The sequence below is a fragment of the Pelobates fuscus genome, chromosome 4, assembly GCF_036172605.1.
Source record: "Pelobates fuscus isolate aPelFus1 chromosome 4, aPelFus1.pri, whole genome shotgun sequence".
Taxonomy (NCBI): Eukaryota; Metazoa; Chordata; class Amphibia; order Anura; family Pelobatidae; genus Pelobates; species Pelobates fuscus.
Window position 1 is genome coordinate 65,607,871 of NC_086320.1, and position 26,302 is coordinate 65,634,172.

General features: G+C 43.3%; 1 protein-coding gene across 3 annotated transcripts in view; it reads right to left on the reverse strand.

Moving 5' to 3' along the window:
• Positions 1-26,302, reverse strand: part of SLC26A7 (solute carrier family 26 member 7) — a 64,725-nt gene that overhangs the window by 30,555 nt on the left and 7,868 nt on the right. For 2 of the 3 annotated variants that reach the window (XM_063451259.1, XM_063451262.1), the window contains exons 4-5: positions 17,410-17,574; positions 16,937-17,089 (exon numbers count right to left, since the gene is read on the reverse strand). In XM_063451259.1, coding sequence (XP_063307329.1) covers positions 16,937-17,089; positions 17,410-17,574 — 318 coding nt within the window. The remainder of the gene's footprint in view (positions 1-16,936; positions 17,090-17,409; positions 17,575-26,302) is intronic. The other variant, XM_063451260.1, reaches the window with a different exon arrangement.

A 26,302-nucleotide genomic window follows, 5' to 3' on the forward strand; every position in this document is an offset into this window, starting at 1 on the left:
GGAGTTGGTATAAGAGCAGCTATATGCCCCACATACTCCTGTCTTCCTGATTCAGCAGCACGCTTAGCTGCACTATCTGCCATCCGATTTCCCTTGGTTACATCACCATCTCCTCTCAGATGCGCTCGACAATGTATGATACCGACTTCTTTCGGCTCCCACACTGCTTCCAATAGTTGTAGGATTTCAGCTGCGTACTTGATTTCTTTGCCTTCTGAATTCAGTAGTCCTCTTTCTTTATACAAAGCTCCGTGGGCATGAGTGGTTAAAAACGCATACTTAGAGTCCGTATAGATATTTACTCTTAAACCTTCAGCCAATTGTAACGCTCGTGTTAGTGCTATTAATTCTGCCTTTTGTGCTGATGTTCCTTTCGCCAGTGGCCGAGCTTCTATCACCTTGTCTATTGTTGTCACTGCATATCCTGCATAGCGGATCCCTTCTTTCACATAACTACTGCCGTCGGTGTAATATTGAACATCGGGGTTCTGGATGGGAAAATCACGAAGATCTGGTCTACTTGAAAATACTTCATCCATTACTTCCAAACAATCATGTTGACTTTCAGTAGGTTGCGGCAAAAGGGTAGCTGGATTTAAGGTGTTTACAGTCTCTAAATGCACTCTTGGGTTTTCACACAACATTGCTTGATACTTGGTCATACGGCTGTTACTAAACCAATGATTTCCTTTGTAATCCAACAACGTCTGTACTGCATGTGGGACTCGTACATAAAGTTCTTGACCCAGAGTGAGTTTATCGGCTTCAGCTACTAGCAGGGCGGCTGCAGCTACGGCTCTTAGACAAGGTGGAAGTCCGCTGGCCACTGCATCCAGTTGCTTAGACATGTAGGCAACAGGTCTTTGCCATGATCCCAAGTACTGTGTCAATACTCCCACAGCCATTCTTCTTTGCTCGTGTACATATAAGTAGAATGGTCGTGTGTGATCAGGTAGACCTAATGCTGGGGCACTCATCAAAGCCTTCTTCACATCTTCAAATGCCGTTTGCTGTTCTTGGGTCCATAAGAAGGGGTCGTGCTCTGTACCTTTGATGGCTGCGTACAGAGGTTTTGCCAGTATCGCATAGCTGGGAATCCATATCCTACAGAAGCCTGCTGCCCCCAAGAATTCTCGCACTTGTCTTCTATTCTTGGGTATTGGTATTTGGCAGACAGCTTCTTTTCTCTCTGGCCCCATAATTCTTTGACCTTCAGAGATATGGAATCCTAGATACTTGACAGTTGGCAAACACAACTGAGCCTTCTTTCTAGACACCTTGTATCCTGCCTTCCAGAGAATATGTAGTAGATCGTGCGTTGCTTGCTGACATTTTTCTTTTGTAACTGCTGCTATCAACAAGTCATCTACATATTGTAACAATACACATTCTCCTGGGATAGACTCGAAATCCAGTAGATCTTGACTTAGAGCTGAACCAAATAGGGTAGGTGAATTTTTAAACCCTTGGGGCAGTCTTGTCCAAGTCATTTGGCGTTTTGAGCCCGTTACAGCGTTCTCCCATTGGAAAGCGAAAATACATTGGCTTTCTGCGGCAATTCGGAGGCAAAAGAAGGCATCTTTGAGATCTAAGACTGTGAAGTAAGTAGCCCCGCCCGGAATTAAAGCAAGCAGGTTATATGGATTGGGTACAACTGGATGTATGCTAACAACCGCATCATTGACTGCTCTTAAGTCCTGTACAGGTCGATACTCATCTGTACCGGGCTTTTGAACAGGCAGCAATGGGGTGTTCCAGGGGGAAGTACAGAATTTTAGGATACCATACCGTATGAACTTATCCAGATAGGATTGGATGTTCTTCTTAGCCTTCTGCGGAATGTGATATTGTCTTAGGCTCACTGGATAAACCCCATGTTTCAGTTCAATTTTTATTGGTGGAATATTGCGGGCCAGTCCTGGTGGGTTGTTCTCTGCCCAAACTCCTGGTATGTTAAACAATGTCTCATCACTCCTAGGGTTTTGGCTAGTCAACACTGTATAAAGTCGCCACTCTTCTTCCTTTGGTACGGATAAAGTCATAATACCTGAAGGTCCATTAAACTTTAAGGATGTTGTTCCATTTGGTAGGAACGTAATCTGCGCTTGTAATTTTGATAGCATATCACGTCCCAGCAATTGGACTGGACATTCAGGCATATAAAGGAATTGGTGTTTTACTACGTGGCCTCCCAATGTACAGAGTCGACTTTTAAGAACCGGTTTTTCAGCACTTCTTCCAGTTGCTCCTATCACAGTAATAGTCCTTCCAGATGGAGGAGCAACTAGATTAGTCACCACTGAATGTTCAGCACCAGTGTCGATCATGAACGCACTCCTTTTCCCCCCTATTGATACATCGACCATAGGCTCCGCTCGACCAAGGGGGATGGAGCCCGGTCGGTATCAATAGTCCTCCATGACAGTGTCAGCCAATCCTACAAAGTCCCTACCTTCTCTATCGCGGGACCTTTGCGCTGCTGGAATATACCTGTCTTCCCTAACACTTCCTCTGTTCCCATTACTCCCTCTATAACCATTACTCCCCCCGGGGCCTCCTCTACCTCTCGCTCTACCTCTAAAGTTTCCGTAGCCTGCCCTGGGTTGGTCTCTCTCGTACTGCTCTCTTTGCGGACATTCGTTCCTCCAATGCCCTTCTTCCTTGCAATACGCGCATTGATCCCTACTCAAAGGCTCCCTACTCCATCTATTATTGCCTCTATCTGGGCCCCGTTTATCTACGCCTGCGATCGCTACCGCTAGCATATCAGCCTTTTTACGCATCTTGCGCTCTTCCTCTTTCTTACTTTCTGTATCCCTGTTCATATAGACCTTATTTGCTACCTCCATTAGTTGGGTGATGGACATACCTGCAAACCCTTCTAACTTTTGTAGCTTGCGCTTAATATCTCCGTAAGCTTGGCTGACAAAGGCGGAGTTAACCATTCGGGAATTGTCTGCGTCTTCCGGATTAAAGGGGGTGTACAAGCGGTACGCCTCCAATAATCGGTCATAAAAGACACTGGGCGCTTCATCGCTTTTCTGGATCACCTCAACTGTCTTCGACATGTTAATGGCTTTCTTTCCTCCGGCTTTCATGCCAGCAATTATAGCGTCTCTATAGGCTCTGAGTTGAACCATATCAGCACCATTTACGTTCCAATCGGGATCGGTGTTGGGATAGTGTGTCGCGGCCCATGCTGCTGGATTGGCTTGGTTCAAAGCACGGGCTCTATCCTCTAATGCTTTAATGGCTGCTTGATTTATTCTTGTCCTTTCCTCATTGTTAAATAAAGTCATTAATAACTGCTGGCAATCAGCCCATGTCGGATTATGTGTCTGTACTATTGAGGTGAACAGATCAGTCATGGCTCGTGGTTTCTCAGTATACGAGGAATTATGGGTCTTCCAGTTTAAAAGGTCGGTAGTGGTGAAAGGGACATATACGAAGACAGGGTCAGCGTGTGCCATTTGACCTGCGGCATCGATATAAGCTGACCCGGGATTTAAGCGAAGAGGCATCTGATAGTGCTTTAATTGTTGGGCACCAGTCAACTGTCGGGTTTGGATGGGGCTACGTAGGGAAGCGTCAGTCATGGGTTCCGGTCGGGGAGATATAGGGTATGGGGATGTGGGAGGTTGGTTTTGGGAAAAGGTAGTGAATAGAACACTTCGGGCCGAGCTAGATGAAGCTTGACCGGAAGTCTGAAGTGGCGCCAAATCAGGATATTCGTTTCTAATGGGGGTGGGTTCTGGTTCCGGAAGGGGAGATTTAGTACGAGGGGGGGTGGATCCTGTACTGGAGGAGGAAGCGGAAGTGGATGAGGGTAATGAGGGGAGGGGTGCAGGACTTCCTGCGTTTGCGTCACTTCTTCTTAACGGAAAGTAAGGGGGCGGCAAAGGGATCTCGGACTCAGGGGGCGTGTCCAAAATGGGCCTAACACCAGTCCTAGTGGACGAGCAAGTCCTAGCTACCATGAGGCGACACTGCTCCTCGTGGCATGTCTGGAGCCATTTTGGCGAGTCATTTACGGCCTGTCTCCAACAGTCAATATAAGGAAACTGGCCGTAAAGTTCAGGCCTACCCGATACAGCCACGTGTAAGCGCTGTACCAGAGTTGGATCCAAACTGCCACGTGGCGGCCATGCCGCAACCAAAGTAGGCCACTCCCTAGTACACAAAGTGACCAAACGTACAGGAGACATCTTTACCCCAAAATCACAAACTTTGAATCCCTTTTTAAAATTCTTAACCATACATCCTAAGGGATCCGGAATCGTTGACTGCGACGCACCCATACTTAACAATGGAACGTCGTCGACAACGAATACTATACACGCGTACTATTCAACAGTCACACCCGTTTCCTCTGGCAACAGCACCACGTGGTACGGTTACCAAGTGAAACGTACACAATAACAATAAACACTCAGGGAATTCCCGTACACACACAGCTGTTACACCAGTCACTATATAATCAATATTATGCCCTTTGGCGTAACTATACAGTCACCCACGCTATAATTCTCTATATACGAATTACCCGTCTATAACACACCCCAGTAACATCGTCTTTTACAAATAGCGGTTACAGTACGGTTAGCATAGGTCAAAGCACAAGTTAAGGTCACAATACAATTATTAGTGGTTATGGTGTTAAACATGCAATGGACGACAATGATTAGTACTTATTATATAATGTCAGTAAATATACAGGGTTATGGTACCGTGCACTATAATACAGCAACACACTATTAACACTCTCGCTAGACGGCTGAGCTCGCGCTATCTAACAAGATATACACTTTACTAAAACAATCGTTAACACATTTACAATTCCCAACTAAACTATTGGCCAGTACCTTGAATGGACTACCTAAAACTATATACACCCGTTTTGGTTAGCCACACTGCCCAATCACCACATATATAGCGAGCTAGAGAACCGAATTTACACAGGCGCCTCTTAGTCGCACTATCAAAAGTCTAGTGGGTTCCAAATTTACACGCCTTCCCACTTAGCCCAGATAGGATGAGAACTAGCGAACCGAATTTACACAGGCGCCGCTTAGTCTCCCGGTCCCTCCGACCTAGCGAACGTAATATACACCCTAGAACGCTAGTCTAGACAAGACACCGGTGTCCGGCTAGGGCTATCTTACACCAGGACCCCGCCTGACTAACCAAATCAAACGGTCTGACTAAAGAGCGTTCGATCGAGCGGTGCGCCTTCGCTCCTTCCCTCCGACAGAGGGGGCAGATACACAGATTCAAAACCCCTTTGGGCCTACCGCACAATCGGTATACCCCTAGTGGGTCCTGCCGTCTAAAACAGCAGTTGTCTTACCTCCTCGTTCCTGAACCTGAGTTCACACTCATCGACGGGGACACCCCAGCACTTCTCACGTAGAGGCCGATGATCTCCTGGACAACAGACCAGTGGCGCCGAGACGAAGGGAGGTCCACGCAGAAGTTCAGGGGTGCAGCCGTAGAGAACGTGGGCAAAGATAGACCGTCTCACGCCTCTGCCTCTCAGCTACCGTTGAACGATGAGCTTCCCGGCCAATGCACCAAATGATACCGGAGAAACTGACGGAAGCCAAGCACAGAGAGATGGACACAGGTTTCTTCAGGAAGGAAGAGATTCTTTATTGGATCACCGATCGGGACTCAGAGGGACTAGCGTCACCAAAATACAGCAAAGTCTGAGTACTGAATACATAGAGTACATTCCTTATATAGCACTGTAGCTCCTCCCACAATTAACTACACCCACACATACCCTTAACCTATTTAATAAATAGAGTCTAAACTCATCCATCCGGTCTAACCACGTGGCTCATCTGATACAAAGGAGAGGGACGCGTAATTCCAGTTCTTACATTCCTGCACCTGGTCAGTACAGTGATAACAGTATCTTAGCTACGTGTACTACAAACACATATACATACATATGCCTTGTGGCAATCTTAGCCTGCTAAACTTGTATTTTACTGGAATTACATCACAGTTTTTTTTTATATTGACTGAATATGAATGCATCTGGTTATACATATTCCATATTTATGAATTGAAGTGACACCCATTTATTAATTTTCATTGTAAAAATATTGTCAATCATTGAGAAGTGTGTGGTGGATGCCAGGGCTCGAGTCCTGCAGGAACGCGTGGGAACGGCGTTCCTGCACTTTTTTCATGGCAGGAACGCCGTTCCCTTTGCTCCTGCAGGACAAGGGCAGCTGCCTCTTGAGCCCAGCCGGTGCTCCTCCTGAGCAGACAGAGCCTTCACTATGCAAGCGGCATCGCATAGTGAAGGAGTGAGGACGCAGGAGCGGACGGAGGACTTACTTCCGGGTTGCTCCTCCTCGACCTCCCCTGCCCTTTGCGTACGCGGCTACGCGGACTGTCGTGACGTCACGCGGAGGCGGAGTCACGGCGTTGTGTAACGCGTGGGTGAGACCTTGACGGTGAGGAGGGAGAAGAAGCCAAGCCAGCCAGCACCCCTGAGGCCAAGCCAGCCCTGAGTCTTCAGAACTGTAAGTACATTTTACTATTACTTGTTTGGAGGCTGGGTGGATGCAGATGGGGGCTGGGTGGTTGGAGGGGGGGGGGGGTAGGGTGGATGCAGATGGGGGTGGGTGGTTGGGGGGGGGGTAGGGTGGATGCAGATGGGGTGGGTGGTTGGAGGGGAGGGGGGGTAGGGTGGATGCAGATGGGGTGGGTGGTTGGAGGGGAGGGGGGGTAGGGTGGATGCAGATGGGGGCTGGGTGGTTGGAGGGGGGGTAGGGTGGATGCAGATGGGGGCTGGGTGGTTGGAGGGGGGGGGGTAGGGTGGATGCAGATGGGGGTGGGTGGTTGGGGGGGGTAGGGTGGATGCAGATGGGGTGGGTGGTTGGAGGGGAGGGGGGGTAGGGTGGATGCAGATGGGGTGGGTGGTTGGAGGGGAGGGGGGGTAGGGTGGATGCAGATGGGGGCTGGGTGGTTGGAGGGGGGGTAGGGTGGATGCAGATGGGGGCTGGGTGGTTGGAGGGGGGGGTAGGGTGGATGCAGATGGGGTGGGTGGTTGGAGGGGGGGTAGGGTGGATGCAGATGGGGTGGGTGGTTGGAGGGGGGGTAGGGTGGATGCAGATGGGGGCTGGGTGGTTGGAGGGGGGGGATAGGGTGGATGCAGATGGGGGCTGAGTGGTTGGAGAGGGGGGTAGGGTGGATGCAGATGGGGGTGGGTGGTTGGAGGGGGAGTAGGGTGGATGCAGATGGGGGCTGGGTGGTTGGAGGGGGGGTAGGGTGGATGCAGATGGGGGCTGGGTGGTTGGAGAGGGGGGGAGGGTGGATGGAGATGGGGCTGGGTGGCTGGAGAAGGGTAGATGGAGAAGGGGGGAAGGGTGAATGGAGGGGGCAGGGGGCTAGTGTAAAAATAAATCAAATAACCCTAATATCACCACATTTGTTTAACCCATTAAGGACGGCGGGCGTTCTATGCTGTCCTTAGGGAACCGGATCTCAATGCCGGAGGGCGGCATAGAACGCCCAAACAGTCCTTTAACTAAGTGTATTTTGATATTTAGACCGTGACGGTGAGGAGGGAGAAGAAGCCAAGCCAGCCAGCACCCCTGAGGCCAAGCCAGCCCTGAGTCTTCAGAACTGTAAGTACATTTTACTATTACTTGTTTGGAGGCTGGGTGGATGCAGATGGGGGCTGGGTGGTTGGAGGGGGGGGGGGGTAGGGTGGATGCAGATGGGGGTGGGTGGTTGGAGGGGTAGGGTGGATGCAGATGGGGTGGGTGGTTGGAGGGGAGGGGGGGTAGGGTGGATGCAGATGGGGGCTGGGTGGTTGGGGGGGGGGGTAGGGTGGATGCAGATGGGGGCTGGGTGGTTGGAGGGGGGGTAGGGTGGATGCAGATGGGGTGGGTGGTTGGAGGGGGGGTAGGGTGGATGCAGATGGGGTGGGTGGTTGGAGGGGGGGTAGGGTGGATGCAGATGGGGGCTGGGGATAGGGTGGATGCAGATGGGGGTGGGTGGTTGGAGGGGGAGTAGGGTGGATGCAGATGGGGGCTGGGTGGTTGGAGGGGGGGTAGGGTGGATGCAGATGGGGGCTGGGTGGTTGGAGAGGGGGGGAGGGTGGATGGAGATGGGGCTGGGTGGCTGGAGAAGGGTAGATGGAGAAGGGGGGAAGGGTTAATGGAGGGGGCAGGGGGCTAGTGTAAAAATAAATCAAATAACCCTAATATCACCACATTTGTTTAACCCATTAAGGACGGCGGGCGTTCTATGCTGTCCTTAGGGAACCGGATCTCAATGCCGGAGGGCGGCATAGAACGCCCAAACAGTCCTTTAACTAAGTGTATTTTGATATTTAGACCGTGACGGTGAGGAGGGAGAAGAAGCCAAGCCAGCCAGCACCCCTGAGGCCAAGCCAGCCAGCACCCCTGAGGCCAAGCCAGCCCTGAGTCTTCAGAACTGTAAGTACATTTTATAAGGGGAGCTACTATTACTTGTTTGGAGGCTGGGTGGATGCAGATGGGGGCTGGGTGGTTGGAGAGGGGGGGTAGGGTGGATGCAGATGGGGGCTGGGTGGTTGGAGGGGGGGGAAGGGTGGATGCAGATGGAGGCTGGGTGGTTGGAGAGGGGGGTAGGGTGGACGCAGATTGGGGGTGGGTGGTTGGAGAGGGGGTTGGAGTACACGTACAATGATATTAATTAAATATATATATAATTTTCATTATATATATTTATATATAATATAAAATAAGTATGTAAATATGTTAAAAAATAAAATTAAAAAAATAAATAAATATATGTGTGTGTAAATTTGTTCTAACTGTATTTTAAAATTAATATATATATATATATAATTGTTGTGATACGTTTTACTTTTTTTAAACACTAATATTTGTGTTCATCGAAGTCTCCCGTGTATAACAGTACCCATGTACAGGTTTTATGGGGTTTTCAAAAGTTACAGAGTCAAATATAAGGCTTGCTTTTCAGTTTTTTCTAATTGAAATTTGCCAGGTTGGTTATGTTGCCTTTGAGACTGTTCGGTAGCCCAGGAAGGATATTTACCCCCATGATGGCACACCATTTGCAATAGTAGACAACCCAAGGTATTGCAAATGTGGTATGTTCAGTCTTATTTAGTAGCCACTTAGTCACAGTTACTAAAAATGACTGGACATACCCCATTGCAATACCTTGGGTTGTCTACTTTTGCAAATGGTATGCCATCATGGGGGTAATTCTTATTCCTGGGCTACCATACGGTCTCAAAGGCAACATAACCAATCTTGTGAATTTCAATGTGAAAAAAACTGAAATATGTAACACGCTATATTTGACCCTGTAACTTCCCAAAACACCATAAAACCTGTACATAGGGGGAACTGTTTTACACTTGAGACATCGCTGAATACAAATATGTGTATATTATTGCAGTAAAAGCAAACAGTATTATGACACTCACAGTCATGTAGAACTAAGATTTGTTTTAAAATTCTTATTTTTTCCAATTTTTTTTTCAATTCTTTATTTTATTGAGGCATGTGATTATGGTGGTACAGAAAAAAGAGAGGGAGACTTGCAAGAGTTGTACAGGTTAGGGTCATCGTGACAGATTACAGAAATCTCCTAGGATTGTCGACCTCATTTTATGTTATATTAGCAAGTTTAAACCATAGAGGGTATTCGCTAGGCGATGCACATTTTTGATAACATAGGTACATAGATAAGGCTACATGTAGGCACTATATTCTGTTCGCTTTTTACTGGATACATGCTTTAAGTACTTGCACAATTGGTATGTTTAAGTGATAGGAATAGCATGCTTCAACATAGTGGGCAGATAAGCTAGTTTATATCAAACACATCCTATTGTGATTTGTAGTTAGTAGAGCAGCAGGCTATGATTCACTAGTAGTGAGTAATAGGGAAGACTAGGCTAGATGTGTATATCACAGTGGGGGTTTGCTTTCTCTAAATAATAAACACGTGTACTTCACTAAATAGGTTAAACATAACAACTGCTAGCAAGGGGGCAGACGTGAGAGACATTTAGTTAAATGTGTTGCCCCGGTTTATACAGGTTAGCTAGGTACTGTGCTACTCAAGGCAGAGATAAGCCATTTTTAAAAGCAGATCCTCATATTCCTGACATTCAGATCACTTAAACTGGTAGTGTACTAAACACCCTTTAAATGCTGGAGGTCACCAAAACGCTAAACATTATGTATACGCTGTAACATCAGGTGACAAAATCTAGAAATTTTGGTATCAATCTAGTGAGAATGTCCGCAGGTAGGTTTCAGGGGGGTGTCGTCTTGTCCAGCAACCTTGTCTTGTCCAGCACCCTCTAAGGTGCCGAGAGTCTTAAGTAGGGTTGGTGCTTGTGGAGTGCGGTGATTCAAGCTCGCCCCTCCTGTTGCTGCTTCAGTCTTTTAGCCGATGCCCCTGCGGTGTTCGCTATTTGCTCTTGGACTCAGTCCGTTGCGAGGCGCAGCGTTGCGGTGTGTGTGTGGGGTGCTTCCCCCTCTTTGGGGTCGCTGGGTAGCCGGTTGTCTGCCACCCAGCGCCCATGGTCTTGTGGGGTCTTGGGTCTTTCTGAGTGAGCTGGTGCTGTGGGCACTGTGAGGTGATAGTGGGTTTGCCGTTTGCCCCCTTCAGCTTTCTGCTTATGTGCCTGAGGTGTTTGTCGGGTTGTGTGGCTGCATAGGGTCCCACTCCGGTGCTTCAGTCGGTGCTTTGTACTCTTTCGCCGGTGAGGATGGCTTGTTTTGTTCACACCCAGTGTGGCTCTGGGCCCAGTTTGGGACCCCCTCAGTTGCGCCCTGGTCTGTTGCTCTTTAGGGCGAGGGGCTCTGTCTGCTTGTCTTGTTGTGGGTGAGTTAGCTGTTGTGCCGCCCGTTGGTGACTTTTGAGGCAGTTGTCTGATCTCTAGTCTAGCCCAGAACCACTTGCAGATGGCCTCAAATCTGGTTTGAAAGTCAATTGCCCATTCGCTGGGGGTAAGTCGTGCATCTATGGCCTGGCCTTTTGTCTCATGTTTGTCAGCAGTCTGTAGGTGGGTACCTGCTTGCATCTGGCCTCCATGCTGTGCTTGCGTTGGTGAGGTTTGTTCGGGTGCGTCCGCCATCTTGGGAGGCTCACCATCCCTACATCTTTTGCGCGGGAAAACCAGCTGGGGCCTGCTTTGATGTCTGCTGCGGGGCGTAGGGGACCGGGATGACCCCCACCGGTCTATAGGGGGGGAACAGGGTCCCATGCGGAAAGTGGTCTCGCACTGTGGCCGAGGGAGAGCGTCCGTCTCTCCCGCGTTATCCGCGTGCGTTTTGCTTCAGATTAGGCCGTCGGGCCTATCCGCGGTTCCGTCAGGGTCAGTTGCAAGATTTGGGTGTCGATGTGTGCCCCCTCGGAAGCGGACCGTCCCCCGGGTCTCGGTGGGTTATTCTCGGCAGGCAGATTGTCGCTTAGGCGATGTTTATGAGCCGCGATGTCGGAGCCGTGAGAGAGCACGTCCGACCATCTTGGCTGCCAGGCACCGCCCCCTTTTCCAATTTTATTCATATTAAATTATGTTTCATGTTTCCCCTGAATAAAATTATATATAATAAGTGTAGGTGCACATAATATGAAGAGGCGAATTACGCCTGAACAGACATATATAGCACAAATTCCAGTTTTTGTTTACATTTTGTTTTGATCACATGTACTTTTGGCTCAGTCCTTAAAATAACTCATATCTGTGTACCATCCACTGGACTGCAACTAATATATGAGACTAATTGTTAGATCTTTTTTTTTTTTTTTTTTTTAAATAATTTTTAGAATAATGATTCATTTTATTTCATCCAATTGTGCTGATTTGTGCCTTACCCTGCACCTCACAGTCACCGGACCACCCCACCACTGCCAGCAGAGACAACAGAGGAAAGAGTTTTTCTCAAAAATAGGTAATAACAGAACGGATGGGGAATTCTTTACCTAAAGAGGTCTTTTTATCATACATTTTTTTAACACCATTTTTAAAAATTGTTTTTATTTGTACAGAAATGAGCAAACGAAAAAGCAGCATTACGGATTTCTTCACGAAGGCATCCAATAAAAATTCACATGCTGATTCTGCAAGTTGCTCCACTCAGTCTGAGCCTTTGCTTCAGGCGGTGGTGTCCGCTGCAGAAACTACACCAGTCAGTGAACCGGCTGTAGTGGACAAGGTTACTGATGTAGCTGAAGATGCCGATGTCAGTGATAACATTCTTCCAGAATGTTGGGACCAGAATCAGTGGCTAGAATTTAAAAAAAAGTACCCTTGGCTGTTTGTAGACAATGGTCTTTTAGGGTGCAAAGTGTGTCGCGAGGTTAAACACCTTGGAGTGTCTGTTTCACAGGGTGTATCCATTTCTAAAGAATGGAGCACTGGTACAATTACACCATATGGCAAAACAAAAAAAGATATGTTGACCTCATTACGTAAAAAAATCCACATACATAAGATTTCAGAAGCACATGTAAAGGCAGGAGATATCCAAGCAGTATCCAGAAAGGAGATTCTGCAATCCAATATTGCTGAACAGCAGAAGCATAAGTTTGCGTCCACTACTAAGGTATTTCGCACTGCTTACTTTTGTGCGAAAAAAAATCGCCCGTTCACAGACTTCAGAGATCTTATCAGCTTGCAGGTTGCAAATGGAGCTGACTTAGGATGTATTCTCCATAGTGAGTACACAGCAGCACAAATAATAGATTGCATTGCTAGTGAAATGAGAAAAAAGCTTTGCAAAGCAATTGTTGAGCAGACTCCAAAGATTTCTGTTTATATTGATGAGTCTACAACCGTTTCTAACCATTCAGTGTTAATAGTTTATATTCGTGCCTCTGTTAACGGAAAAGACCCAGTCACTTTCTTTCTCGATTTGCTTGATTTGCCTAAAGCAGATGCACAGTCTATTGAAGCCACTCTTCTGGCTTGTCTTTTTAAATTTGGGTTCAGTAATGACTTTCTTGCCGAGAACTGGATTGGGGCTTGCAGCGATGGTGCAAGTGTAATGCTTGGAAGAAAGTCGGGTGTTCTGGAACGACTCAGTCAAAAATATCCAAAGATTGTGAAATGGCACTGCTTGTGTCATAGGCTTGAATTGTGCATTTCAGATACAATTGATTCTATTCCTGGTCTTCATCATGTAACATCATTTTTTGAGAAGTTGTATGCTGTGTATCATCAGTCACCAAAAAATCTGGCAGAGCTCTCAGAATGTGCAAAAGAATTAGAAGTGCAAATTCTTAAAATTGGAAAAGTTTTTTCAGTTAGATGGGTTGCTTCAAGCCAGAGAGCTATACGAGCAGTTTGGGAGTCATACCCTGCCCTACACAGTCATTTCTTGAAAGCAAGCTTAAGCTCAGCTCATAACAGTAAGCAGAAATCTGTATTTAGTGGCCTTAACAAGGTCTTGACATCAGTAGATTATCTGTTAAACCTTGCAGGGGTTGCGGATGCTGTTCAGGAAATGGGACTGTTATCTGAAGCTCTGCAAAGAGATGACATCACACTTCCACGAGCCTATCAGCTGATTAATCGTTCAGTTCGTGCCATTGAAAAAATGAAAGACATGCCTGGCAAACATCTGAAAGAAGCCATGGAATCGCTGGAGAAAGGGAATTTCAAAGGTGTGACCATCAATCCAGAGAGTACGAAAGGCCAAGTGAGGATAAATCTCCCTCAATTTTATCAAAGTTTGGTGGATAATTTACGCTCCAGACTCTTTGCTTTAACTGCGAGCAACAGACCTGCAGCTTCATCACAGTCAGGTGAATTTGAAACTCTTGTCTCTGAAATTGACATCCTGAATTCACAACGCTGGCCAATCAATGTGGACAGTCCATGGTTTGAAGGTGAAGTGAAGCTGGAGCAACTGTGCAAAAGATTCCGTCTCAGCTATGCATCCATCTGTGAAGGTTTCAGAGACTACATTGATAATGGTGGTGCAGAGATTCCTGAGAATCTAAAACCAGTGGTGACAGCAGTTAACAGTCTTCCAGTGACATCCGGTGATTGTGAAAGGGGCTTCAGTACAATGAATTTGGTGATGTCACCCATAAGGAGTGGGCTTGGCATTGAACGCCTGTCTTCTCTTTTGTTTATTAGTCTCATTGGGCCTCCTGTGCATTTATGGGATCCTTTACCATACGTCACAAAATGGCTGACCACACATCGCAGCGCAGATGATGCTAAATCTCGAAAAGTTGATAATCTTGCACAGCAAGGGCAACGTTATTCCAGTTTGTGGGATATTTTCTAATGGGCTGTGTGTTTAGTTCTTATACACTATTTGTTTTAGAAATTCCCTGAAAGATCACCCATTGTGGTGATTATTCTGTTAGTATGACTAACAAGTTAACTCCCTCACAAACAACACCATTCACTTTATCACAGTTGTTAGAACTGTTCTATATTCATTTGTTTATTGCATAGCTAATTTAATTAGTTTCAACTGTTCTGTATATATTTGTTTATTGCATGTGAATTTTGCAGTTGTTTGTGTAAACTGGCACTTTACAATAAATGTTGCACTGAATTTTCTGTGAAATATATATTTATTTGGGGGGGGGGGGCGGGGGGGGAGTGGATCTTGGGTGAGTTCCCACACTTTTTTCCCCAGGACTTGACCCCTGGTGGATGCTCAGAATGGTTACCCAATAGAGTTGGTGTGATTGATTACAACATGGTAAGGGTTAATTTGGCTGACTTTAACGAAGATCTCTGAGATGAACGGTTTCTGAAAAGCAATTCATTAAATTGTGTTGGTGTTTTGAAAATACACTACAATTGTACAGCAATTAAGGCATGATTCATTCTCGTTATTTGTGAACCAAACAGTATTGAGGAATTGTATTACTGGTCTCTGAAGTCTACTAATATTTATTCACAGACCTTGCCAAATAGGCTGCCAGAAATTGAAAAATTGTGCCATGTTTACACAAATGGCACAACAGTAAATGGTCACTCACTTAAAGTTTTTTTTAAGCAATTTTAGATATTATTTAGTTTTTTGGGGCATTATGTATGAAATAGATCAGAAACACATGCACATAAATATATAACATTGTGCATTTTCAGCCAGGGTTTGGAATCCATGAATTGCCCCTTATAAAACTGGAAATCATGCAACCCCCAGCCCCTCGTAAGAGGCCCGGCCTAGAAACCTGGTATGAGCAGAAAAGTGTTAATATCGTCTAAAAACCAAAAGAACTGTGTAATCCATTTTGAGAGCCAAATCACATTTACAGTGGATTTACATTTTCCTTACCTGAAGCTCCCTCTCTTTATTTAATTAGTTAATTTTCTCTTTTTATTTTGTCTGTTGATTAGAGTATGCTAAATCTGTTTGTAACCTACTTTTATATATTTGTACTGTGATTATTTTCACTCATAGTACCCTTTATTATAGGGTTACTCCAACCTTTCATTTTTTTTTTTGTTTGTTTATGGTGCCCTATTGGGCACTAGTTAATAGGTCTCTCCTCCTCCAACCCCCTCCCCCCAAAAATTTCTTTGTAGAATGCTGTGAAATGAAGATGTAACTTACCTGCAATCCAGCGCCGGGCAAGGGTCTTCCACTCTCCACCTGACATTTGATTGGACCATTTCACCAACTTAGAGAGCATGTGCACACTGTGTGCCACTGAGGGGAGAGATGGAGCACAGAAAGGGAAATCACAGGGAGAAGGGAAGAAAAATGTTAAGGTTTTTTTTAAAACTGCAACAATAATGAATGGTTAGGGGGGGAAGAACTATAGAGATGCAGGGAGGCTGAGGGCTAGGAGAGATCTAAAAAAGAAAATAAGGAAAAATATTTTTTTTTAAAAAGGGTAGAAGCTCACTACATCTGTCGCCTACGTGAAATGCACACTGGTGACAGATTTAATTTTTGCACAGAATTGGTATTTGGCAGTCTGGAGCAGAATTCCATTTTGCTAAAGTCATGTATGCCGGGAGTGTAACTTTACCCTGGCGCAAAAGTGCAGATTACTTTGGATGTGCAGCATTTCAAGCATATACTGAGTCCTACCACCATGACCACTTCAAATCACCGAAGAAGTCATGGCGATTGGAGTAACCCTTTAAGCTCTGCCTTTGTGTGGTATAAGAATCAAGTCACCAAAGAGACTTATACCATAATACTGTGATCCCATAGGCATTTATGCTAACCTGTGTGTTATGGTGTTTTTTAAATTGTGATTTCGTGGGTTAACCGAAGGCTCCCGATTTATGCATTTTGTAGTCATGGTGGCGGCACCTTTATATATGTGGGTGGTTCTAAGAGTGATTTTTTTTTCGTCTAGTGCAGACAAATGCTGATTTTAAAAGCTTTCTCCCACTGAAGCAAGTCACACGGGCCATAACATGTTAGTATATTGTCCTTAAGAGTAAGGCAATTATACAAAACCTGTAGCTGTTGGTGGCTGCTCCTCCTGAATTAAAAAATATGTGATCTTTCTTTTAAAATAAAAAGAAAGTATTTTCCATGGAGAAAGTTGAGAAATCTGCAGTTTCTGAAACTCCAGTTGCCATTGGCTCTATATATATATATTTATTTGTGGAAGTGCCTGGTAATATTAACATAGGAACATTAGTCTATAGCAGCCATAGTGACAAGCGATGCTTTTGTTGAGAGCAAATTAGCTTATAATTACTTTTAAACTATTCTCTAGAATTTAAAGATCAAGATGGAGAAACTTTGTTTTATAATGAGCTACAGTTCAAGATCCAAATTTATCTTTAATCAAAGAGAGCACTGCACTAAAAAAACTGTTCTATGCCCAATCATGGATATTACTGTATCTGCATCTTGGACCAGAGGACTGGTATGATTCACTTCTGACAATAATATAAATTATTATATTATAAGCCCCTCCACAGACCTACCAATAGCCCTTTACAACTTACCAAAAGTAGATCGATCGGAATGACCATTCTGATTTTACTTCTAAAATGTTCATTACATTCCTTAACCAGAATTAGAACGACAATGGAAAAAAGGGACCATAGCAACGCTCCAACTTGAACACTGCTGATGTTGCTGAATATGTAATGATAAATCTAAGAGAGCCAAGGAAAAAAGAAACTATTAATAATCACTGACAATCACATCGAATTTGTATTAAAAAAAAAAGGTATATGTAAAAAAAAAAAAAAAAATACATGTGTAGCATATAAAGCATTACAAATATTAACAAAAAATGAATACCCTATAGCATGGGTCCTCAAATTCCGGCCCCCCAGATGTTGCTGAACTACAACTCCCATGATTCTTTGAATTACATAGATAGCCAGAGAATCATGGGAGTTGTAGTTCAGCAACATTTTGGGGGGGCCGGAGTTTGAGGACCCATGCCCTATAGAGTGTGCATTGCACTTACATAAAACATGCCCAATGGTCCCGATATGTAAGGCGTCTTCATTCCTAAAAAGTACTTTACTTGGGAAGTTACAACATGAGTAGCCGCTCCGGTTGTCATTGAACTAACCACGGGTTCTGATAAGAGGAGTGTTGCACTGCCAAGCTGTAGTAAACACATGGATATCTAAAAGATATAAATATATATATTGATTAGAAGTTACAATTACTTTGCCATTTAAAACTCTTAACATGATTTGAGCTATTAATAAGCATTTGGTATATATCATTTCTTGCCTTATCTATCCTTTCTGTTTACTTGTTACGAAAATACTTTTTTTTTGCAAAAAAATAGCAACAATACTCTTGGTCACTTTTCACTGGATAGTATCCAGTTAGCAGCTAGCATAGTAGTCACAGGGCAAAACTTACATCTAAAATAAATAAATAAATAATTTCCCATCATCCTCTGCCACATCCTGCCCTAAAAAAATGAATCTAGTTTGATATGTTGTAGCAAAAATTAAAGAATATGAGAACTCTGAGAACGGACAAAATCTTAGAGAAACTCAACAGCTTGCCTTTCGGTAAATCCTCACTCAGGTCTCAAAATAATGGTTGCTCACTTGTGCCATTATAGAGAGAACATATCTGAAGCATATCAGACTGGTCCCACCCGTACGGGCAGTCCAGATCCGAAATGCCAGCAAGTTCCCTCTGCACGAGAGATACAGCAACCCCAGACAATCGTTTTGGCCTTCTTTCTTATCATAATTTGATACGTTTAACAGGTATGCTTAAAGTGTGTGTGTGTTTGGATGTGTGTATCTGTGTGTGTGTGAAGTGTGTGTATCTGTTTGTATGAGTGTAATGTGTGTGTATATGTTTGTGTAGTGTGTGTAGTGTGTGTGTGTATCTGTATGTGTATCTGTGTAGTGTGTGTATGTGCATGTTTGTATGTGTGCAATGTTTGTAGTGTGTGTTTGAATGTGTGTCTCTCTGTATGTGTAGTGTGTGTTTAGTGTGTATCTGTGTAGTGTGTGTGTGTGTATACTGTACGTGTGTAATGTGTATCTGTGTGTTTGTGTAGTGTGTGTATCTGCATGTGTCAGTGTCTGTATGTGTCTGTGTGTGTGTCTGTGTATCTGCAGGCATGTCAGTGTGTCTGTACATCTGTATGTGTGGCAGTTTTGATACATATACTGACACACATACAGTTGCACAGACACACTGATACACATGCAGATATACAGACACACAAACACTGCCACACATGCAGATACATAAACAAACAGATACAATCACTGACACATATACACATACAAATACACAGACACAGTGTATAGGTAAGTGTATTGGCTGCAATGCACACACAGACACAAGCTACATCCCCAGTATACACACAGACACCCACTACATCCCCAGCACACATAGACATATACTACATCCCCAGCACACGCACAGACACATACTACATCCCCAGCACACACAGATATATACTACATCCCCAGCATACACAGACATATACTACATCCCCAGCACACGCACAGACACATACTACATCCCCCGCACACACACAGACATACTACATCCCCAGCAGACACACACTTCATCCCCAGCACACCCACAGAGGCACTACCATTGCAGAAGCATATATGTTGGGTTGTTTTGGGGGGGGAGGGGGAGGGCAGCATTTCATACTTGGATCCAGGCAGCACAATGTCTTGGGCCGATGCTGACTAAATCTGAATGTATGCATGTAGTGTCTGAGATTTTATACAGAGATTGTGAGGGAATGTACTGTGTGATATTAAGATATGCATGAAATATGCAAATCAATAGACATGAAGGTGGAAGTTTATTCAGGAAAAAACATTTGCTCTATTACGTGCAAATTGCTGTGTTGAGAGATTTTCTAATGGTTTCCATGGCGAATGATCCTTATTTAGCCCTTTAACCCATACAAGCAGTTGTTTTTACTAGAGCAGCTACACAAAACTGTATGTTTAAAGTGGCCTGGCAGACACTGGTAGGTAGGTGCCTACTATGCCTACTGGTAAGTCTGAGTAGTTGGTACCAACAGGCATTACAGTACTGTGCAGAAATCAATTAACTTGATCAGAACCAAATGCCCAGCTGCAGCAATTAATTAAATGAATGATTTTAATAGGTGACTTTGTTCCTGATAGTTCACAGGATTGCACTTCCATAACAGAGATAAGTCAAAATATATCATGAGTACAGAGATCCCACTACCATGCTAATAGCATCCTCCCACATCACACACAAGTAATGAATCATGAGACTAAGACCAAGGTAGTGAGACCTATGTCTGCATGAAGAAAGCCAACATTATACTAAGGAGACTACTTCATCCTCGACGTCTGGGGACATCTCAAGTGAATAAGTGCCCTCAAGTCATAGGTTTGGTCAAGGCTCCGCTATCTAGTTTAATGGCTAATCTCTACCTCCAACATAACCTCATTCATTCAGCTAAGAAATTGTCTGATGCACCAGCACACGCTGAGCATAAAGGAAAACTGGAATTATACCGAAAAAATCACTAAAAGGCCACTCCATATAGATACTATAGCTCCATAAGGAAGATTGACATATAGCTAGCTAATGCTTAATGGCCTCATGAATATTAAACTAGCAAAGGACAGGGGTTACTAATTGCACCTGTTTCTGGTATCTCTGCAAATATGATTATTGGAGAGTAGAGTTACCTAACTATGTATACACAGATGCTATTCTTAGTTCCAGAGGAAGAACAACGCATGAATGTTCTACTTAATTCCCTGATAAGCCACAGCATTAAAACTGCTTGCCTAATATCATGTATATCTCCCTCGTGCTGCCAAAACAGTTTTGATGTATCAAGACATGGACTCCACAAGACCTCTGAATGTGTTTTGTGGTATCTTGCACCAATACATTAGCAGCTGGTTCTTTAAGTCCTGCAAGTTGTGTGGCGATGCCTCCATGCATTAGATTTGTTGATCTAGTACCTCTCACAGAGGCTCAATCGGATTGAGATCTGGAGAATTTGGGGGCCAAGGCAACACCTTGAACTTTTTGTCAAGTTCCCCAAACCATTCCTGAACTAATTTTGCATTATCCTGCTGAAAGAGGTCACTGCCATGAGGGAACACTATTGCCATGAAGGAGTTTATGTGGCCTGCAACAATCTCTAGGTAGGTGGTAGGTGTCAAAGTAACATCCAAATGAATGCCAGGACCCAAGGTTTCCAAGCATAACACTGCCTTCGCCGGCCTGCCTTCTTCCCATAGTTCATACTACTGCCATTTCTTCCACAGGTAAACAATGCACAAACATCGGCTATGCATCTGAACTAAAAGAAAATGTGATTCATCAGACCAGGTAACCTTCATTTATTGCTCCATGGTTCAGTTATGATGCTCATGCTTTTGGCATCACGGGCACTCTGACTGGTCTGCAGCTACAGATCCCAATACACAGCAATCTGCAATGCACTGTGTGTTTTCACAGCTTTCTATCATGGCCAGCAACTTGAGCTACAGTAGCTCTTCTGTGTGATCAGACCAGACGGCCTAGCCTTCACTCCCTACATGCATCAATGAGTCTTGCAATCCCATGAACCTGACAGTGGTTCACCTTTTGTCCTTCCTTGCACCTTGCATACTGGGAACACTCCACAATACCTGCTGTTTTGGAGATGATCTAACCCAGTTGTATAGCCATAACTATTTGGCCCTTCTCAAAGTCACTAAGATCCTTTCACTTGACAATTTTGCTGCTACCAACACATGAAATTCAAGAACTGACTGTTCACTTGCTGCCCAATATATCCCAATTATGCCACTGTCACAATATAATCAATGCAATTCACTTCACCTGTCACTGGTTTTAATGTTGTGGCTTATCAATGTATAGACATAATAGCCTTTAAAGAGTTTATAGAATTTGCCTCGGAAACTGGAAATTCTTATCCGTTTAAGTAAATCAATTTGGTTCTAATATTTGAACTTTTACAATTAAGAATAAATGGATGTACTGCATATGTTTAACAAGCAGGTAAACAAAAGGGTTTCATACCTGTGTAACCTTCACGTTGTTGCTCTTTTTCTAATCTAATCAAACCCTTATGTAAACTTGAACTTCAATAGCACAAAGCACTTTCCAATCAATCTTCATTTCTGCTTACTTTACAGGCATAAATCTTCCAACGCAATGACATTCACACCACTAATCGCACATTACACTGTGATATTCATCTTGAAGCTATTTTGACCCATAGAAGCGGTCCCTTTTTTCATACAATTTAAAACATTATCATTCCTGAGAAACCGGCAATGTTTACTTTTGTCCAAAATCATGCCTGTATGACTGTCAGACAGCCTCCAAAGGCAAGTCATCCTTAAAGATGCCCCAGGCATTAAGCACTGTGGCATATATGTATGGTGGCAATAGAGGGTTAATTGGTCCGGTTAATACAGTTAGCTAAAGTTTAGTGTAAGTTCATGACCCCTGGTCAGGTTGTTGGGCAGAGTGGGGACAAGTAGCTGGGCAGATTTGGTGACACAGCTGTTGCTGGGGACAAGAGCTGGCTGAGGATTGGTTGCTGGCCGCGAGCCAGCGAAGCGCCAGAAGCCAGGTAAGCATAAAAGGTGACAGCGCGAGCGCAATCCCTGTCAGCTGTTTGCAGGACAGGAGATGCACGGACGGACCCCCGCCCTCCCTCCCTCCCCTACTTTCTAACTTTCTTTATAATTAATGTCGTGGTGTTAGAAAGCTTTGGGGCAAATTCATCCTCAGGTTCAAGTTCTGAGGAAGGATATGTGTTAAATGGTTGTATATAAAAGGCGGTCAGGTTAGCTATGACTGACTGGCAATTAAGTGATGGTGAAAGTGAAAAGTTTTGGAAGTAAAGTGAAAAGTTGATGTGAATATGTTAACCCCTTAACGACGAGTGACGGACGAGGTCCGTCACTCAGGGGAATGCGTTAATGACGAGTGACGGACCTCGTCCGTCACCCGTTAAAATTAACCCCAGATCGCCGCAATCGCGGCGATCGCGGGGTTAATGGTGCTCCGGTCTGCCTCTGCATTAGAGGCAGACCGGGAGCACCGGATCGGGCTGTCAGAGTACATGTGCCCGCTCTGACAGCATGCCAGAGCGGGCACATGTGCTGTGTATACTCACCTCCGCCTCCCTGCACTTCCTGGTTCTGTGTGAAGTGCAGGGAGACGGATCTTCAGTGATCCTGCCCCCTGGTGGAAAGAAAATATAGTAAAATTAAAATCCCACCCCCCTTTACCCCCCCCTTTACCCATTTTAATAAAAAATTAACCCCTTCCCTGCCAATTGATCACTGACTACAGTGATCAATTGGCAGGGATTACATTTTACTAAGATCTGATTTTTTTTTTAATCCCTGAGGGTTAATTCTTTTTTTTTTTAACCCTCAGGGGTTCAATTTATTTTATTAATTAATTTAAATATTTTAAAATTATAAATTTAGCTAGCTGGGGAGGGTGGAAGTTAGTGGGGAATTGGGGGATTTAGTATTACGCTAACTAGGGGTTAACGTTAAAAAAGTTTAAAAATACGCTTTAAAAAGTTAAAAAATTAAGTTAAAAAAAAAGTTTTAATAACATTTAAGTAAAAAATTTAAAAAAATAAACCCTTTACCCAGTCCAAATAAAAATTAACCCCTTCCCTGCCAGTCGATCACTGCCTACAGTGATCAAAATACAGATCACAGTATTATACTGTTCTAATTTTTTTTTTAACCCCTGACGATTAACTTTTATTTATTTTTTAACCCTCAGGGGTTAAATTTATTTAATTAACTAATTTAAATATTGTATAATTAAATATTTTGCTAGCTGGGGTGGGTGGGAGTTATGGGAAAATGGGGAATTTACTGTTAGTGCTGCTTACTGCTAGTTAGGGGTTAACGTAAAAAAAAAAGCTTAGAAAAATGTTAAATCTGTAAAAAAAAGTTTTACGAAAGTTTAGGAAACTTTAAAAAAATGAATAATCAAAACAAAAGTTTAAAAAATAGTTTTAAAAAGTAAAAAAAGTTTTAAAAAGTAAAAAAATACATTTAATAACGCTCATTACCACTACACCTGGTACAAGCTAGCGGAAAAATGATCCCACGCTAAGGTTCAAAATATGCCTTTTGAAATACCCTGGGATGTCTTCTTTAAGAAATGGTATAGCTTTATGGGGTATTTGGTTTATATAGCCTGGTAAAATACTCTAAAATGGGACATGGGCACAGCGTAAAAATTCAAAATTTGAAAAAAAATGGAATGGCTCTGTCCCAAATGTGCCCCTCCGATGTCCACATATACCTGGCAAAGGTACATACGGGGGTATTTTTGTACTCAGCAGACATAGCTGAGCAACATATGAAGTATTATACAGTTGTAGTACACATAAGGTTTGCAAAATATACTGTGCAAACTCACTTTGTGTGTCAAAAAGGCAGAAAAAACGCTTATTACCACTACACCTGGTACAAGCTAGCGGAAAAATGATCCCACGCTAAGGTTCAAAATATGCCTTTTGAAATACCCTGGGATGTCTTCTTTAAGAAATGGTATGGCTTTATGGGGTATTTGGATTATATAGCCTGGTAAAATACTCTAAAATGGGACATGGGCACAGCGTAAAAATTCAAAATTTGAAAAAAAATGGAATGGCTCTGTCCCAAATGTGCCCCTCCGATGTCCACATATACCTGGCAAAGGTACATACGGGGGTATTTTTGTACTCAGCAGACATAGCTGAGCAACATATGAAGTATTATACAGTGGTAGTACACATAAGGTTTGCAAAATATACTGTGCAAACTCACTTTGTGTGTCAAAAAGGCAGAAAAAACGCTTATTACCACTACACCTGGTACAAGCTAGCGGAAAAATGATCCCACGCTAAGGTTCAAAATATGCCTTTTGAAATACCCTGGGGTGTCTACTTTAAGAAATGGTAGGCCTTTGTGGGGTAGTTTGAATTTAAAACCTGCAAAGATGCTTGGAAATTGCACATAGGCCCGGCGTCAAAATTCAAAGTTCGGTCAAAACTGATATGGCTTGGTCTCCTATATGGCACTGTAGCTTCACAAAATAGTGCCATAGACATACAATGGGGGTGTCCTTTTACTCAGAAGACTTAGCTGAGCATAATTTGGGGGGTTTGAACTTAGTGGCACACATGAAATATACAAAATGCCCAGCAAAAATGCAATCCGTATGTAAAATATGCACAAAATTATTTTTTACCACATACTTTGGCATGTAATGGTAAAAAAATGGGGGCATGTTAAGGCACAATATGCACCTTACGAGATACCCTGGAGTGTCTACTTTTACAAATGGTAGGCCTTTGTGGGGTTTTTTTGAACAGTCAAACTACTATAATACCCCAAATGGAAGCATAGGCTCATTAAATCCGTCTCTCAAAATTCTACTGTGAATACTGAAAAGGACAGGTCTCCTATATGGCACTGTAGCTTCACGAAATAGTGCCAAAGACATACAATGGGGGTACCGTTGTACTCAGCAGAAGTAACTGAACACATAATAAAACTTTGTACAGGAATAGCACACACCAAATTTACAAAATACACATGAGAAGTTCTTTGTTATAAGTTTGTGTGCGAAAACCCCCAAAAAACACAATTTTACTCCAATATTTAGCAGAGGTTGGCGGTAAAATGGCTACGTAGAAAGTGTCAAAACAACCTTAGGTAAATAGCCTGTGGTGTCTACTTTATATAAATATATACTTTTGTGTGGCAATTTTGTTTTCTTTTATGGCTATTAGGCTTACAAGACAAACATACCAAATTCTAAAATCGCTCCACATAAAAAGTTTATTTTACTCCTTGTGCTTTGTGACCTGTAACTACCAAAAAAAACTGAAAATCCCAGACACATTATATATTCTGTAATTCAGAACAACTAAATGAATTTATTTTTAATTACTTTCCTTAACCTGCACTAATTATGTACACATTATTATTGCAAAAACTGTAAAAAAAACACACAAAAATTCATTTTTTTGCATATTTCTGTATTTTTTTTATAATAAATAAGCATTTATATATACATGTGTTACATCAAATTAAAGCCCTTTCTGTCCTTTAAAAAACGGTATATAATATGTGTCGGTGCAATAAATTAGTAAAATGCAAATTGCAGTTGAACGCAAATAGCAAAAAATGCCGTTGTCATTAAGTGAAAGACAAGCTTCTGAAGCTCTGTCCTTAAGGGGTTAACCGTTATCAAGTTATGGTGGTATGGCCCCCTTTGAAACTTTAAATAAACACCACGGCCTAGCCCATTGAAATAAAAAAAACTGTGTCTGTGTTTATTGTGTGGTCTAAGTTATTTATGCGAAATATTGCCTACCATACATATAACCCTCGGCAAAATAAGGTCTTCATAATCAACTAGATCACGAACCGTGTGACGATGCCGAATGTGTCTAGCTCTTCTCACAGAGGAGGACTTGATTCATTGCTTCACTATGAGAAGTATTTAATGTGAAGAGTGCAGCATTTGCCCCAAATACATACTATGTCCCCAATACTTCTCCATGAAAAAGTCATCATTGGAAGCAGAATGTCAGAACTTCAGTTTTAAAGAGTTTTTATTTATTTTATTAACTTTTTTTTAAATGGGGGAGCCATGATTTACATATGCTTATTTTTAAGTGCTCTTTTAACAGATGACATGTGTCTTATGTATTATCTAAACATTAAAAAGCTACATATTTAAATGAAAATAATCTTTACAAATATATTTTATAGCATTTGTATAAATGGGACAAACTGTAATGAAATGGTTTGACTATTTAGTGTACACTCCTGGCACCATCAAAACTACAGCAGGCTATCGTGGTTATGGTGCTAGGA